Source organism: Chinchilla lanigera, unplaced genomic scaffold, assembly GCF_000276665.1.
Source record: "Chinchilla lanigera isolate Chin_1 unplaced genomic scaffold, ChiLan1.0 scaffold00052, whole genome shotgun sequence".
In the NCBI taxonomy this organism is placed as follows: domain Eukaryota; kingdom Metazoa; phylum Chordata; class Mammalia; order Rodentia; family Chinchillidae; genus Chinchilla; species Chinchilla lanigera.
The window spans coordinates 4,313,905-4,331,516 of NW_004955453.1; the positions used below are offsets into that span (position 1 = coordinate 4,313,905).

A 17,612-nucleotide genomic window follows, 5' to 3' on the forward strand; every position below is an offset into this window, starting at 1 on the left:
GGGCAGAGTGCCTCGGGTAAATTGGGAAGCTACGTGCTTTTTAAAAATGCACAATTGAAGACATCTATTACTGTGCAAGGAAAAAGGAGCGCGTGACCGTCACACTCAATTACGAGCACCCTCACATCCGCAGGTGCAGAACAGCCTCATTATCCACCAGTGTCTCACACGCTCCTACCGCATTCATGACTTAGTTCTCTGCATTTAGGTACTGCTCGGTGGAGGTAATTTGAACCATTAAAACCCAGGTTAAAAAATCACAACCAACCGAGTCTTGCCCATCTGGAGGTTTTAATATATTTATTTGAAAACCAAGTTCTGTGAAAGAGCACACCAAATAGTCGTGTTTTCTCTTCAGCCAAAGACTTGGAGACGAGTTCGTGAGGTGAGCGCAGAGCGAGGCTACGTGCACGGAGGAGCCGGTCCCTTGGGGGCCCGCGCCGCGCTCTCCCCACGGCCAGCCGGGCTTCGGAGCAGCCAGAGGTCCTGGGTGGGGAGGGGAGAGGAGGGAAGCGGGTGGAAGCAGTGTCATTCTTTATTTCAAACTTTTTAAAACAACAGGCTATCGAGACTTAAATCTCTAACCCTGCCCCTGGAGTCCTAATATGCCAGTTTCCAAACTTCTAACAGACCTAGTATTTTTATCCTTTTAAAAACCAGTAAGAATCCAGTTTCCAGCTACAGACCGCTAAGTCATTCTGTGGGTAACTGCCTCAAAAAGTATCATGGGGGGCTTCACTGAGATAGTATGAAAGGCTGGAAGGGGCCACTCGAGTCAACTCAGTTCTGTGACAGGCTGGGCGATCGTGCAGTGGGGGACCATCAAGCTGTAAAGACAATTTTCAAAAGCAAATTTATATAGCAAAGCACTTAGTATAAATCCCCCGCTCTCTAAGGCATGAATACATTTTCCTAGTAATCTGCCTTAATATTTACCTGAGATTTCCCTAAAGCTTCCATTAATTGCTAGTCAATATTTAATACTCACCAGGCTAGATGTGCCACCAGTCTGTGTATTTTTATTTGGTTATAAGAAATGACACTGTCCTATACAGTAGAATACATTAATATTTTTATGAAAATGCATGCTAGGTTAGAACTAGCAAAAGCGGCTTCCGTATTGCTCGTGTCTTCACATGTGCACTGGGTGGAACTAGAGTGGCCGCTTCCTGCATCTTTCACACCTGAAGCCTGGTTCCACGTTGCTAGAACACTGGCAAACGGTCATCTGCAACTGTACAGAGCTCTGCGGAGTGGTCTGACTGACCCCTGACTCCCAGCACACAGCATGTCTTACGTACATTAGGTCTTCAAGATCCACCAAGAAATGAATGCTAAGGCTTTTAGAGTCAAAAGTATTTCTGAGAGAGAGGGTGAAAGATCAGAAGTTATGCCTGTGCTACTCAAAGTGCGATCTACGGACAATGCTTACATCAGAATGTACACGCACACTGCACGGAGCATACGAAACAGGAGGTAGGGGACTGAACTGAGGACCTACGCACTGAGCTACAGCCCCAGCTTTTGTTTGTTTTATTTTATTTGAGACAGGGTCTCGCTATGCGGCCCAGGCTGGCCTTTGAACTCATGGAGATCCTCCTGTCTCAGCTTCCTGAGAGCTAAGATTACAGGCATGCGTCACCATGCCTGGCTACGTCCCCCTTTTAAAAAAATTTGTTTTACTTTGAGAGGTGGGTCTCACTAAGTTGCCCAGGCTGAGCTTGAATGTGCAATCCTCCTGCCTCTGCCTCAGAGTGTCGAGATCACGGGCAAGAGCACCATGCTGGGTGGGACTTTGTTGAGGAAAGCAGCACGGAGCAGGCTCACATGCCGCAGCGATCTTCCATCCTCAGGGCCTACAAGATTTACAGAAAGCCACTGAGTAGCACTGGTAAAGTACAGCAGGGCAGGGTTAGAGAAGAAAAGGAATCTGGTTACACATGCAGAAAAGGGTTAGAAAGGGGAAATTTCATACCATGTCGGTAGACAAGGAGGGGGAAAGTGAGACAACGTCCTTGCATGAAACACTTGTACAGTCTGACACTCACGTCTGGTCCCTTAGTCATCGATATACTCAAAGGGCTCTGGGGGCTCTGGCTCTTGCTCTTCCTCCTCGATTTTGGGGCCGTGTGCGGCCACGGGTTCCACTAGCTCCTCGATGTCTTCGCTGGTGTCTTTCAGAATGATAATGCCTCCGATGGAGAGCTGTCAACACACAGGACGCACAGCATGAGCCCGGCTCCTGCGTCAGGGTATTCGACAACTACAGTGCACATCTGTCACACCGCCGTGCAGATGTGCAGGTAAAAAGCTGGGGGAAAACTATAAAAGGGTAAAGAAAACCGCGACCTCTGTGGAGTATCTGCCAAGCTGAGCCGGCGGTGCTGCAGGACAGAGCACGTGACGCTGCCGTGTGGAGGCTGCACCCGGTTTCACGCTAGCATTTTCCAGTTCAGTGCCTGTTGCTGCACACCCTGCTGCCTTCCTGCTCAAGCTGTCGGTGCTGGGCCAGAGCCCCTTTTATCTGAAAGACTGGTCCTGCTCGGATCCATAGAAGCTGTACTTCCCCAAGATCCCCAGGTGACATGAACGCACATCAGTGGTTGTCAGGTTTGGGAGATGACTCATTTTGGATATAAGAAAATTCACAAGTGAAAAGCCACTTCCCCCAGCAATTGCTGAAGGGTGGAGAAAACAATATAAATACCACAGAGACATCTATAAACCCCTGTGATACAAGCTAATACAAACTGAGGGAAGACATAGGGCAGGGAGACTGTAGCAGGACTCTATTAAGCCCTTTCTCAACATATTAGCAGAAGGTAAATCCACACACCAAACTATTTACCCATCTCTGGCTGTGCTAATCTTATTCTATTTGCTTCCCTGTGTCAAAGGAAATGGAAAGCTGCTCTCTGAAATTAAATCAGTCAACAGTGGCAGGGTACATCTGGAAAAAGCATATTTCTACCAAAGCACATTACTGGGAAGGAAAAGAAGCACAAGCACATTACTCAAATAATTTACATATGTATAAGCCTCTCTGCAGTGGACTGTAATCGGATTGTGCTCGTCAGGACTCTGCCCTGCTATGCTATAAAACCGGTGTGCCTTACTGAATTTCTAAATGATCCCCTTCTCCCAATGTACACACTTACACACTTTAACCTACAATCCTTAAAGAGCTGGCCTGTCTTGGAGGCATTTGGCAAATGGACTCTGCCTCAATACCAGCACTCACCCCAAGGACAAAGCATCAGATCACTGTCCTAACCCTTCATGGCCTCAAGATTACTCAACCTTTCTAATGGACAAACAGACAAGAATCTGCTACCAAACAGACAAAAACACATATGTTCACAGGAGGGCTTCCTATTTTTTGTAAATATGTAGCTCTAGGTTATAACTAACACTTCATGCTTAATAGAAAAGAAAGAATCCAGCCCGGATCCTGCAATACAATCTTTAGGTAGGCGGAGGAGGACGAAGATACAGGCTCCACCACACTTCCTGCTGCCAAGCACTCCACTTTTGCTCTAAGATGCACAGGAAGCCAAGCAGGAATGTAGCCCCCTTTCACAACAACAGCTCCCCTTTCAACTGCACCCCCAAGGAGGGTCTGAGGGCCTTGCTGTTGAGGGTGGGGGTGAGTCACTTCTCATAAACTGAGGCCTAAGTCACATGGCATAAAAGCCACTCTTTTTCTTTGTTTGTTTATAGTGCTGGGCATTGAATCCAGGGCCTTGTGAACGCTAGCCAAGTACTCTACCACTAGCTACATCCTTACCTCTTTTTAGTTTTTAATTTTGAGACAAGATCTCACTAAGTTGCCCAAGCTGGCCTCTAACTCGCAATCCTCAAAAATGTACTCTTAAAGTGTACACTCGAGTACATTCACAAACTCGTACAACCACTTATCAAATTCGAGAACATCCACATCCACCTAACAGAAACGCTGCACCCATTAGGAGTCACTGTCCATTTTCCTCCCTTCCCACTCCCGGGGACCAAGAATCTTAACTTCTGACTCTGTAGATCACACTATTCTGAACACTTCCTGTAGAGGTAAGCGTAACGTATCTGGCTTCTGAGTATGGCCTCTTTCGCCTAGCCTAACCTTTTCAAGGTTATATATATATATATATATCTACCTATCTATCTTTATACATATATCAATATATCTTTCCTTTTAATGGTGGATAATATTCACATAGGTGGTGTGGTGGCTCATGCCTATAATCCTAGCACTTGGGAGACTGAGGCAGGAGGATCACTGTGAGTTTGAGGCCAGCCTGGGCTACAAAGTGAGTTTAGGACTGCCTGAACTATATAGTAAGACCCTGTCACAACCAACCAACCAACCAACCACCCAAAAACATTACTCATTCTTTTTTTGATGGGGGGCATGCATTGGGGCTTGAATCTGGGGCCTCCACATGCTAGGCAAGTGCTCTAGCACTAAGCCACATCCTCAGCCTTTTTATTTTGACACACGGTCTTGCTAGTTGCCCAGGCTGGCCTCAAACTCATGATCCTCCACCTGATACAAACACTAGTGTACAAGTTTTTATGGAAATAGCTTTCATTTCACATAGCTATATACCTGAGAATGGAATTACCAGGTAACAGAAAGAACACATTCAACTTTTTGAGGATCTGCTGACCTGTTTCCCACAGTGGATACAATAGTTTACATTCCTACATTGCTGCCAACATATTATCATGTCTTTTGTTCTTAAATGACAGTCATTCTCTTGGGTATGATTTTAGTTATCTCTTGTGATTTTGATTAGCATTTCCCTAGTGACTAGTGATACTGAGCATCTTTTCATGTGTTTACCGGCCATTTGTATCTTCTTTAGAGAAATGTCTAGTCAAATTCTCTGAACCTCCTACCTAGCATGTATGAGGCTATGGATTTGACCCCAAGCACCAGATACACATCCCCCAAAAACTAAAAACAAAGAATACTGCCTATTTAAAAGTTAGGTTGGAGACCAGCCTGGGCTACAAAGTGAGCTCAAGACCAGATTGAACTGCATAGTGAGACCCTGTCTGGAAAAAAAAAAAAGTTAGGTTGGAAAAAAAGTTAGGTTATTTATACTATTGAATTGTAAGAGTTACTTATATATTTTGGATACAAATATGACTTGAAAATATTATACTTTTTCAGACATATGACCTGAAAATATCTTCTCCTCTCCTGTGGGTTGTCTTTTTACTATCTTGATGGGTGATTTGCAGCATAAACGTTTTAAATTGAGGGCTGGGACAGCTTAATGCTAGAGTACTTGCCCAGCATGTGTGAGGTCCTGGGCTTGATTCCTAGCATCACATGAAGTATTTAAGTAAATGAAATTCAACTGATCTTTTTTTTCCTTTTTTTGGGGTTTGCTTCTGCCTTAGGAACAGGTTGAATATAATCTGAAAATGTTCAATATGAATTGGCCCCAAATGTGACACTTTTTTGGGTGTCACCATGACACCAGAGATGAACAATTCTGTACCTGACCTCACGTGACAATGCAGCCACAAGGCGGCTATACTTACACTGAGGTCTGAAGTGACCGTTAGGTTATGTGTATGAGATCCTATGTGGATCTGGGTCTCATCCTTAAGCTTTCTCATTATGTACATGCCAACATTCCAAAATCCAAAACAGTCCAGTCTCATTCTGGATAAGAGGTACTCAACCTGTACCCTATATGAGAAAACAATGCCTAAAGCTACAAAGATGTACACATAGGTTTATACTAAGTTCTATACTTTTAGCTCTTATTAGCATAATTTCTTGAAAGAACTATTCTTTCCTTAATCAATGGTGTTAGCACCCTTGTCAAAGTCCGTTGACCATCAACGAGCAGGTTTACTTTTGGATTCTCAGTTTATTTCCATTCCCTCCCTATGTCTATTCTTATGCCAGAACAACCCGCACCTGTCTTCATTCCTGTGCTTTTGTAGAAAGGTTTTGCCATTGGCAAGTGTGATTCCTTCAATTTTATTCAAGATTCTTTTGGCTATTCTGGGTCTCTTGCATTTTTCTATGAATTTCGAATCAGTTGGCCTATTTCTGCAAAAATGGCAGCTGGGATTCTGTTAAATCTGTAGCATAAACTGAGCATTACTGACACTGTGAAACACTGTTTTTTAATCTTCGAACACGTGAAGGTTGGACTGTGGCTGCGTGTAACAGCCTTGTCCAATTTCACTATTGAGGTGAGGCTGGCCTCTCTGAATGAAATTTGCCAATGCTCTTTCTCTTCTGTTCTTTTTTTTTTTTTTTTGGTCTTTTTGAGACAGGGTCTCACTGTGCAGTTCAGGCCAGTCGTGAACTCACTTTGTAGCCCAGGCTGGTCTTGAACTCGCAACAATCCTGCTGCCTCAGCCTCCTGAGTGCTGGGATTACAGGCGTGCGTCACCATGCTCAGCTCCCCTCTTCTGCTCTTAAAGACAGTTTGTAACGTACCAATGTTAATTGTAAGTACCAATGTTAATCTTTAAAAAATGTTTGACAGAACTCACCAGTGAAGCAATCTGCCCCTGGATTTTTCTTTGTGATAGGTTTTCTGATTTCTAATTCAACCCTTTTGCTTTTACACATTTATTCAGATTTGCCATTTCTTCGTGAGTTAAGTCTGGTAGTTTTGCAGCTTTCTACGAACTTTCCCATCTCATCTGGGATATCTGATTTACTGATATGCAGTTGCTAATGTAAAACCTTATAATCCTTTTTAATTTTTTATTTTTAAAAGTGGAATTTCAGGGGCTGGGGATTTAGCTCAGCGGCAAAAGCGCCTGCCTGGCAAGTGCAAGGTCGTGAGTTTGGTTCCCGGTACCGGAGAAAAACCAAAAAAAAAAAAAAAAAAAAAAAAAAGTGGAATTTCATTACATTGCCCAGGCTGACCCCAACTCCTAGGCTTATGTGATTTTCCTGCCTCAGTCTCCGAGTAGCTGGGACTACACACACAATCACTTTATTTTTGTATGGTAGTAATAGCCTCTTTCTGTCTTAATTTGTTAAAAAAAAAAGAAGAAAAAAAAAAGAGCCAACTTTTGGTTTTGTAATGCTCTCTGTTTCATTAATTTCCGCTCTAATATTTATCCACTTCCTCTGCCTGAGTTTGGTTTACATCGTACTCCTTTTTTTCTAGCTTTTTAAAATGGAAGATTACTAATTTGAGATCTTTCTTTTTTTTTAAATTTAATTTTTTTTCCAGACAAGGTCATACTCTGCTGCCCAGGCTGGCCTTCAACGCCTGGTCTCAAGTGATCCTCCTAACTCAGCCTCCTGAGTAGCAGAAAAATCTTTTTATTCACATTATCTTATTATTTTTAGTCTCCCTTTTTAATATAGGTACTTCTAGCTAAACATATCCCCTCTATTCACTGCTTTTGTGGAGTCTGGTGAATTTTGGTGATTATTGTTTTCCTTTTTATTTCCAACTATTTTTGAAAATATTATTGCTTCACATAATTCTTTGTATTTTTATTGGATTTTTTTTCTAAAAAATTTTTTCTGCCTGTTTAAAACAATGAACTGGTATTTTCTAATTTCCCATGTATTTCCTCTTTGATACGCTGGTTACTTGAAAGAGTATTATTATGTGACCTCTACATATTTGTGATTTTCCCAAATTTCCTCTGTTACTGATAGCTACTTCCCTACATACTTTGAATGATGTCATTACCTTTAAATTGACTGAGATGTGTTTTATGGGCTGAGATGTGGTCTGTCCTGGAGAGTGTCTTATGTATACTGGAGAAGAATATATATCCCGCTACCACCATATGGATTCTTCTGTGGACCGATTTAGTCTAGTTGGCTTATAATGTTATCGAGTCTTCTAAATGATTTTCTACTTAGTCCTTCCACTCATGATTCAAAGTGGGGCACTAAAATCTCTTACTACTATTGTTGAATTCTTCACTTCTCTCTTCAATTTCCTCAGTTTCTTCATATATTTTGGGGCTCTGTTGTTATGTACACGTTTACAATAGTTACATCTTCCTGATCCATCAATTCTTTTATCACTATAAAATATTTAATCATCTTCTCTAGCAATAACTTTTGCCTGACAGTTTACCTTGTCTGTATTAGGGGCCTGTTGTAGCTCTTTTTTGTGTGCCAGTGTTTGCATGGCATACCTTTTCATATCCTTTGTTATCTATTTGTGTCTCTAAATTTAAAGCACGTCTCTTTTAGAAAGCACATGCTTTGATCATTTTTCTTTCTTTTTTTGTCTTTTGAGCCAGGGTCTCACTATGCAGTTCAGGCTGGTCTTGAACTCACTATGTAGCCAAGGCTGACTTTGAAATTGCAGTGATTCTCCTGCCTAAGCCTCCCCATTGCTGGGATTATAGGCATGCACTACCATGCCCAGGTCTCGATCATTTTTCTAAAAAATCCCACTGGCCAACTTCTGCCTTTTAATTGGCATGTGTAACGCTTTACACTCACAAGATCACTGATAAAGTGTGACTGGTGCCTGCTGTTTTGCTATTTGCATTCTGTATGTCTGATACTGTTTCTCTCTTCTGCTGCCACTGACTTCTGCAGCATTAAATACATATTTTCTAGTATTTTACTTGAATTACCTTGTTCCTTTTACTTTATGTTTTTGAGTTATTTTCTTTGGAGAGTCTTAAGATTACAATTAATATCTTATGCATCTAGTTTGATCAACAACCAGTGTAATTCCAATAGCACAGAGTAATTTCGCGCCTGGAAAGAGTGTAACCGCACCCCTCTGTGCTCTTACTATAACGTAAATTATACCTCTGTATACTGTTCACATCAGCATTGATTTATCTATAGTAACTGCTCTGTGTAGGTGACTTTTGTATCCGATAGCAGAGTCATTTTCAGTCCAAAGGGTTTCCTTATTACTTCCTATAAGGCAGGTTTGCTAACCAATTCTGTTTTTGTTTATCTGGGAATATCTTAATTTCTCTTTAGTTTTTGAAGGACAGTATTTCTGGACACAAAATTCTTCAGTCTTTTTCTTTTAGTACTATATGCCACCCTGTGGCCACTGGGTCACCATATTTCTGATTAAAAAATCGCATTCTGATCTTATTGGGGATGACTTATTTGTTAGTGATAAGTTGCTTCTCCCTTGCTGAATTCTCTTTCTCAAGTTTGATTATAATGTATACAGGTGTGGACTTCTTTGGATTTATCCTATTTCCAATTGACTGAGCTTCCTGGATGTAGAAATTAGCTTTTCATCAAAATTGGGAAGTGTTCTGCTACTACTTCTTCAAACATTCTTCTGCCCCGTCTTCTCTTTCTGGACCTGAACTTGGCCCAAGGTCCCATAGCCTGAACGGTAGAATCGAGATTCAAGCCAGTACAACTGGCTCTATAGTCTGTGTATCTAATCATGCTGTACAGCAGAGTTTGCAGAGTCAACCAGAAAAAACAAAAGCTCTTCAAAGCCTATATGGCACACAGGGGAACGTTCCCTCTTGCTTAGAGCAGGTTCTTGGCAGTAGTGAGCCTACTCAGTGTTCTGGCCATTTACCCTTCTGTATCAACATTAGGTTGCCCTACAGATTAATACCCCACTGCCGCATACAGCTAAACACTCTTGGCGACTTACTGGCTTAAAAGGCTGGTATCTACAGGTCTCTGGCATGGTGAGGACCTTAAGCTGGGCAGGCATAACTCGGGCTGGGTTATCCAATAGCTGGAAGTTTGGCTCAGGCTCCTTTTTCTTCTCTTTTTCTTCTTTTTTCTCTGCTTCATCCTAGGCAGGAAAAAAAGTGGCTCAATACAGGTTCACTTCTATTCACATTGGTGAGTAAGTTTACTGAACCACTATCGTGTACAATGGAAGTACAGTGAAACAGATGCCCGACTCACAGGAGGGAGACTCACCCCTCTGCTTAGGGCTGGTAATGGTATTTGCTTTTTTTTTTTTTTTTTTTCCAGACAGGGTCTCACTATGCAGTTCAGGTTGACCTTGAGCTCACTTTGTAGCCCAGGCTGATCCTCAAACTCACAACGATCCTCCTGCCATATCCCGGGCTGGTAATGGTATTTGACTTGGTTTTGAAAGATTTCTACTATTTCCTGATTTGTTTCCTCCTATTCTGTGATAAATGGTAAGTTTCTAGAGACTCTCTCAGGTAAAATTATGATTCTATATGCTTGGAACAGGATAATTATTTGAAAGAAGCCAAGAGCAAACTACAATAATGTTCAACTAAGGAAGAATCTAGACCACAGAGATAAGATACATCAGCCTATATGACCACCAAGTTATACCTACCACTTCCATTTTCTCTTCCTCCTTTTTTTCTTTTTCCTTTTCCTTCTTTTTAGCCTTGGCAGTAATAGATAACACAGCAGTGGAAACCTAGAGAAAAAGAACAGGGTAAATTTGTTGTAATTTCTTATCTTCAAACAAACAAGCACAAGGAAAACTAAGTCCAACAATAATTTCTTGTTTTCTGGCAGTATTTTAAAAAACAAAATAAGCAGAAAGTAAGTGGGAAAAGCCAGGACAACATTTATTTACATAATTCACCACCATCATGAGGCTCTTTAGCGCTTGGAGGCTGTCTCCAACATAACACCTTATTCTCATCTGTAGCTTATCCCCAGTGTGAATTTGCTATCATGTATGTCTAAAATAGGAGTCTGGAAGTTATACCCTCTCTTGCTTTACAGGGAAAGCCTGGAAAGCCTAAAAATTTTCCTCCAGTTCTGGTCCTAGAGGTGTTCTCATGACCAGATGACCTGTAACTGTAATACACAGTGGGTGAATAGTTTGCCTGGGATGATCTTTTTTTTTTTTTTTTTTTTGTCTTTTTGAGACAAAGTCTTGCTATGGAGTTCAGGCTGGTCTTGAGCTCACTCTGTAGCCGAGGCTGGCCTTGAACTCACAATGATCCTCCTGCCTCAGCCTACCGAGTGCTGGGATTACAGGCATGTACCACCAGGACTGGCCTGGAATGATCTTTCTTGATGGGATTTCGCTGAAATCAAAGGTGAAACAGGGACTCTGAAAAACTGGGCAATACTGGTGTAGACGCTGGCTGTTTTAGACCCGAAAGATGGTTCTGAAACACAGCTGACCAGACAGGTGCTGGTGTCAGAGGGTATTCATTACCTGCTACCTTCAACTTGGTCAGTTACACAATCATCCCTATTTACACATAAAATTTGTAGCAATAACCAATAATTGTCAAATATGAAACCTTATTCTATTTTTTTTTTTGGTGGTACCGGGGATCAAACTTTGGACCTTGCACTTGCCAGGCAGGCGCTTATACACTGAGCTATATCCCCGGCCCAAAACCTTATTCTATAAGAAGGAATTCTTTCTGTACAGTGGTGTCATGAAGGGTAATTTTGCTGAGTAGAACTTCATGGGTAAGCGCAGCTCTCTAAACGCATTGTTCTTTAACGTGTACCCGTGAGTGCCACTGTACATGGCAGGAGTATAAATTGGTGACAGCCATTTCGAAAGGCTGATTACTTAACACCTATGAAAAGAAATAATGTGCATTACTTATGGTCAAGCACCTCCATACCTACAATTCTAATTACAGGTATACTTGCACAAGCGCATAAGCATGCATGTATAGAGGCTTTCATTATGGCCTACCTACAGCAGTGACAAATTAGGAACACCCTTAAATGTATATCAAATAAGGAACTGGTAAAACAATGCAGCTTTGGAGAAAAAAAGAAACCCATATAAACTGAAAGTATTAAACACAGATGTGAGAATGGAATAGTAAGTTGTAGAACAGCATGCAGTAAGTGGTTCCACGAACTGAGGAAACCTAGGGGATTCACAAGTTGTGACTCCTGTGACATGGAACTTGGGTAACCAAGAGAGGAAAAGCCTCTTACTTTATATTCTTGTGTGGTGTTAGATTTGACTGGTAATACTTTTTCACTGGTAAAAATTTATTGGGGAATAGGAATAGTTTCTGAGAGACAGGAGGGATCCTGAATGGACTGCCAATGAGCTCACTTCTCTGAAAGTTTTATACAGCAAAATCACAAGGTGGGTACACCGTGGGTCAAAACTAGAAGTACAGCTGCCAGGCTAATACTGATCCAGTAGTAGCAAGGGCATGTGGATGACATCACTCACCTTAGCTGTTAATCACAGCATTTTGGCTGGTCATACTTTTAAACAACAAAACCTATTTAAAAACAAACCACTAGAACATCTAGGAGCTCCTCTATATAAGAACAAATGCTCTTCACAGGAACAAAGGACCTACCTTTTCCTTTTCTTTTTCTTTTGGTACTTCCAGAGGTGCAGGATACGCAAATGTGGATGGTTTACAGTTTGATTTATACTGAACCTTCGGCATCTGAAGAAAGAAATTTTTTTTGCCTCCTCCATTAAAATAATCAATATCAAGATTTAAGACTTCTGTGCTTCTAAACAGCATATACATGCAAACCTGAAGTCCATGCCGATTAAGCATCTGGTTACAGAACTATTCAATGATAATGACTCCTCTGAAGGGTATCTATTTTCTTTTATCAAATTAGTTTTAGGCACTTTACAGAATTAACTGTAGTCCCCTGCATATTCCTGCAGCTCTGTGTCTCTGAGCAGGCATGTCCTACTCATGGTGTGAGCATCAAATCAACTGCCCCTTCTTTGTAGAGTGCCTCATTACCCATTCCAGCAGCCAGACTGCCTATCCCTTCCTTGTACCACCCTGCACTCACATACCAGTCTGTATACAGCTTTCCCACCATATAATCATACCAGGGAAAGGTCTAATGTGAGCCTAAGGCAGAAGTCAGCTTAACTTCACTTACTGAGAAAGCAGAAACTTCTTCAGACTGCATTTTTCTCTATTTCCCTAATTTGCATTGATGGAGAGTGGTATTTACCAAACTCACTAGGGGAAAGAACCCAATCTTCTTCACCTCACTTTCATTGTGAAGAATGAAAACAGAGAACATACAACTGTTTGGCAGAGGACAAAAGCCTCCAAAGATTACACAGGATGTTCAATTACACTGTTAAAAGTTAGGGGCAGGAAACAGAAATATTCTTGTTTTGAGAAATAAAAATGTTAAATATTTACAAATGTAAAGTTCTAATATTGAAAAACTTAACGAAGGACAACTGGTTGCCAAAGGGCTACAATGAAAAAAATCAATATGATGAAATATTCAATCAGCTATGTCTTTGCCCAAAATTTTTCCACTCTGAACACTTAACAGGACATTTTAACAACAGTGATGACCAGATAGAAGAGTTATTTAAAGGTTAAAATGTCTTTGACCTTAAGAAAGTGAATCATTAGGTCACAGGACTCAGAAAGACCTAACACAAGCCACATTAAAACACACAGTTAAAAAAAAGGTGGGCCAGGGACATAGCTCAGTGGCACAGCTCTTGCCTGGCAAGTACAAGGTCCTAAGTTCAATTCCTGGTACACCCTCCCTCTCAAATGTGAGCCAGGTATGGTGGCACACCCTTATAATCCCAGCCCTTTTGGGAGGCTGAAGCAAGAAGGTCAGAAGTTCAAGCCCACTGCCAGCAACTTAGCAAACTCAGTGAGGTCCTGTCTCAAAATAAAAACTATTAAAGAGGCCCAGGGATGTACCTCAGTGTGAAGGGCCTGTCCCCACACACCAGAGGGCCCCAATCAGTGATGACAGGGCACACAGTGCTGAAAGTCTTGGGCCCAAGTGGTAACTTTCATTTCAGCAGAGTCTCTGGTTCCTTACAGTGGGTCTTGTTTTTTGCCACTACCAAAGAGACATACTCCTATTTTGCTTTTTCCTGAAGTATAACTCTTTCTTCTGTCAATTGCTCCAGGATCACATAACTCTGAACTATGTATTTGTCTCAAACTTTTACTCCTTATTAATTTTTTTTTGGGGGGGAATGAGGTCTCAGTTCAGGCTGGCCTTGAACTCAGGATGTAGCCCAGGATAGTCAACTCAGGGTGATCTTCCTGCCTCAGCCTCCTGAGTGCTGGGATTATAGGTATGTGCCACCATGCGCAGTCCCATTCCTTATTAATTGTTAAAGACTTAGTTTAGGTCCTCATTCTTCCTTTCCCAGATTACTGCTATAGCAGTAATTTTGCAGTAACATTAATAGGTTTCCAATGATACCAGAATGATCTTTTTAAGACAGGTCCTCACTATGCACTTCAGGCTGGCCTCAAACTTACAATGATCCTCCTGCCTCAGCCTCCTGAGTGCTGGGATTACAGGCCTGCGCCACCACACCCAGCCAGAATGATCTTTCTAAAATGCAAACCTCATGTAATTTATCTGCTTGAAATCCTTCACAAGTTTCCATAGCCTTTCTCTTTCTTTTTTTTTTTTTTTTTAGTACTGGGAATTGAACAGGACCTCACGCTTGCCAGGTAGGCATTGTGCCACTGAGCTACATCCCCAGCCCCACCCCTTTTAATTTAAAGATTCATGTATCGAATAAATGCAATAAGCAGATAAACAATGATATAACAAGGCATTTTTTGTTTTTTTTGAGACAGGGTCTCGCTATGTAGTTCAGGCTGCCCTGGAACTCACTATGTAGCCTAGGCTGGCCTCCAGCTCTCAGCGATCCTCCTGCCTCACTTAGCCTCCCAAGTGCTGGGATCATAGGTGTGTGCCACCATACCCAAATCTCACAAGCTTTACAATTAGATAAAATCACTCAGAGTGGTCTATAAAAGCTCATTTCTTTATATTCAGTCCCCTTTCTAACCATCCCAAAATTATACAACTAATAAGGAGACTTGATCTTTCAAAACTTCCACCAACACATTCCACTCAAAGGTGATGATTCAACTGGAGGGGAAAATACGCTATGGAGTTAAGAGATCTTGAAAGTTTCATGGGAATCTTTGGGAGCGGGGGTGGGGGTGAATATGAACAGCATACACTACCAAGATGAGACCTCGCACACATACCTTTAAATCCTTGTTAAGGCCAATGACACAGGTAGGGGTATAAGCCAATGACAGAAAGTGTGAGAGCGGAAACCAGAACCAGAACTGGGTAAAGACAAGGACACCAACCACAGAAGGCATGTGAGTGTGCCCAGTTCTGGACTGTAAGGAGATTGTGACATTATGGCCACCTGTAGAAAAAAGAGAAAACATGAACAGGAATTCAGTAGGGCAATAATAAGCACTTCTAAGTATTGCACTAGGGAACCAGCTGGTAATTACTTTAATCTGCAGTTTATATAATCATATATGGAACCCCTAGAATTAGAGAGCTATCTATGGTCTCCCAAACTGGAAGTACTATAGCTGGACACAGGGCAAATCTACGGCTTCTTTCTCTATAGGCAGATACTGTAAAAACTAAGCCCATGGGTATCAAAATTGTGATGCTAAATACTAACCTACATTATATACTGGCTTTTAATATGCTAATAAAATTTTTTTCATATTTGCAAAGGATAGCAGAAAGGGGAAATACTGTTAGTTTTGTTCTTTATAAATGTGCGTTAATTACATTTGAGTGCAGAAATATACATACTTATATTCATATCTATAAAAATATATTTTCAGACTCTTGTTCTTTTAGGTGCTAAGCAGCATAAAAATTATCTGAAAAATACCTATAATAGTTATGAAAATCCATATTGCAGTTAAAGAAAAATCTAAGCACAGGGATTAACTGGGAATTATGAAATCACCTACATGGCTAGGCACTGACATTAACTCACTTTATGACCACTGACAATCACTTTACTTCTAAGAGTTTTCCTCACTGGCAAAATGAGGGTTTGAACTTGAGCACCTCGGCACTACCACTACAAAAGGAAAATTTTAACTTCTAATACATGATTCAACTAAAAGCTTTCTGTGAAAACACAGTTATGTTTAATGACTAAATTAGAGCTCATTATTTCACCAAAAGTCTGGCCTGTGGGAGTGTGCACAGCTTTGGAGCCTGACCTTCCTACGACTCACCATGTCCCCCACACCTCTAGAGAGGGCAGAGAAGCAGACCTATGCCCAGCAAACCAAAGTCCTGAGCTGGAGCATCCTTGAGCCCTGAGGCCCTGTGATTCCAGGAGGCCACTAGGGCTGCAAACTTGCCTTCTGGATGACGTAAACCAATGAGAAAGGAATGAGCTGGAAGCAGCGGGGATGAAAACAACATGGAAAACACGCGTTCTATTTAAAGGGGATGTATCACCAGCACTGCGGGCCCAGGGTTGTTAGGTCATTTTAACAGGAGGTTCTAATTTGTATTTTTTTTTCAAATACTGCACATTTTGTTAGGAAGTGAAAACAGAACACATCTTTGTCAGACATGGCCCATGGGCTGCTGTGTGGCAAGGTCTGTTCTAGAATCAACAGTGTTAATTCTGCGTTACAGAACTCTGAGGTGCAAATCTTTCAGTTTAAGTGATAGAGCCTAGAAACATGGAGCTTGTCTGTGCCTACTCTCAGGACCCTCATTTGGACTCTGCCGCTGGATCCCCGTCCCTTACGCGTCACGCCTACTCATCTCAGTACCAAGCTAAACAGCATTTTAAGAGCTAAGAGTTTACTGTTCAAACTGATCAAGATTTTAAAAAGTATTCCACAATAGCTCATTTAAGATTCTTACCTGGAAGAAAAGGTCAGTATATTTTATTCTTCTATAATTATATACATTTATTATCTGCTTACACTTTCCTTTTTTTTGTTTTGTTTTTTTCTGGAACTGGAAATCGAACTCACGACCTCACACTTGCCAGGCAGGCGCTGTGCCTCTGAGCTAAATCCCCAGCCCCAACCTACACTCTCCTTAACGTTCACTAAATGCTTATAATCTATTGAGAAATGGGAACAAAATATTGGAAAAGATCCCAAAGAATCTTTGGTCAGGCAGAGAAGACAGGTACTTGAATAATAAAAGTAAGACATGGAAGTACGGACAGCTGTTAAGCTGGATTAGTGGGAACACAGGACTCAGCACGGTATCTCACCCAGCGGTGGGGCTGGGCGGGCAGAAGACGGAAAGGCTGCCTAGCAAGTGTACTATTTGGTCTAAGATTTGCAGCTGATTTTCTTTCATTTCAATGAAATCCATCTTCTTCAGACTTAAACTAGTTTTCTGCTCTCATATTCAGAAATTTAATGAACAAGGGACAGTTTATCCTATTGACAGTAATTAGTTTAACAGATGTCAATAATAACTTCCTTGGTCTTTGCCTTTCCCTGAGGCCAAATCATTTAAGTTCTCAGAAACTTCAACTTCTTCCTTTTGAAGCTGCTCTCTCCAGTTTCTCTACTCTCAGCTTTACTAAGAAACAGAGACCAGGACTGAATATTTTTCTAATGAAGTTATAGCACAGTTTTAGAGAAGGGTAGTGAAAAAGAATATGAGAATAATTTTATGCACTAAATACACAAAGCAAAAATCATTACGAACAGACAGGAAAAGAAGCATCAGAACTTAATTGGCCCATGATACCGCAAAGAGAGTGAAAGAGAAAGGAAGGAAGGAAAGGAGAGGTGACTTCTAATAAAGATGGTAAAAATAAGCTGGAATGCAGAATTCTCTCCAAATTCTTAACTTCAATGTGAAAAGCAGTAAAAACTTGTAGGGCTGAATAAGCAAGTAAAACAAATTGTTGTCTAAAAAAATAAAACTTCTA

At 41.3% G+C, this 17,612-nt stretch overlaps 1 protein-coding gene across 1 annotated transcript in view; it reads right to left on the reverse strand.

Moving 5' to 3' along the window:
* Positions 1 to 272: 272 nt before the first annotated feature.
* The window catches only part of Psmd1 (proteasome 26S subunit, non-ATPase 1), a gene marked incomplete at its 5' end in the record, with an annotated part of 83,796 nt that continues 66,456 nt past the window's right edge, over positions 273 to 17,612 (reverse strand). Inside the window, 6 exon segments of the mRNA XM_013519960.1 lie at positions 273 to 486; positions 2,049 to 2,205; positions 9,603 to 9,749; positions 10,275 to 10,361; positions 12,247 to 12,339; positions 14,920 to 15,089. Coding sequence (XP_013375414.1) covers positions 2,059 to 2,205; positions 9,603 to 9,749; positions 10,275 to 10,361; positions 12,247 to 12,339; positions 14,920 to 15,089 — 644 coding nt within the window.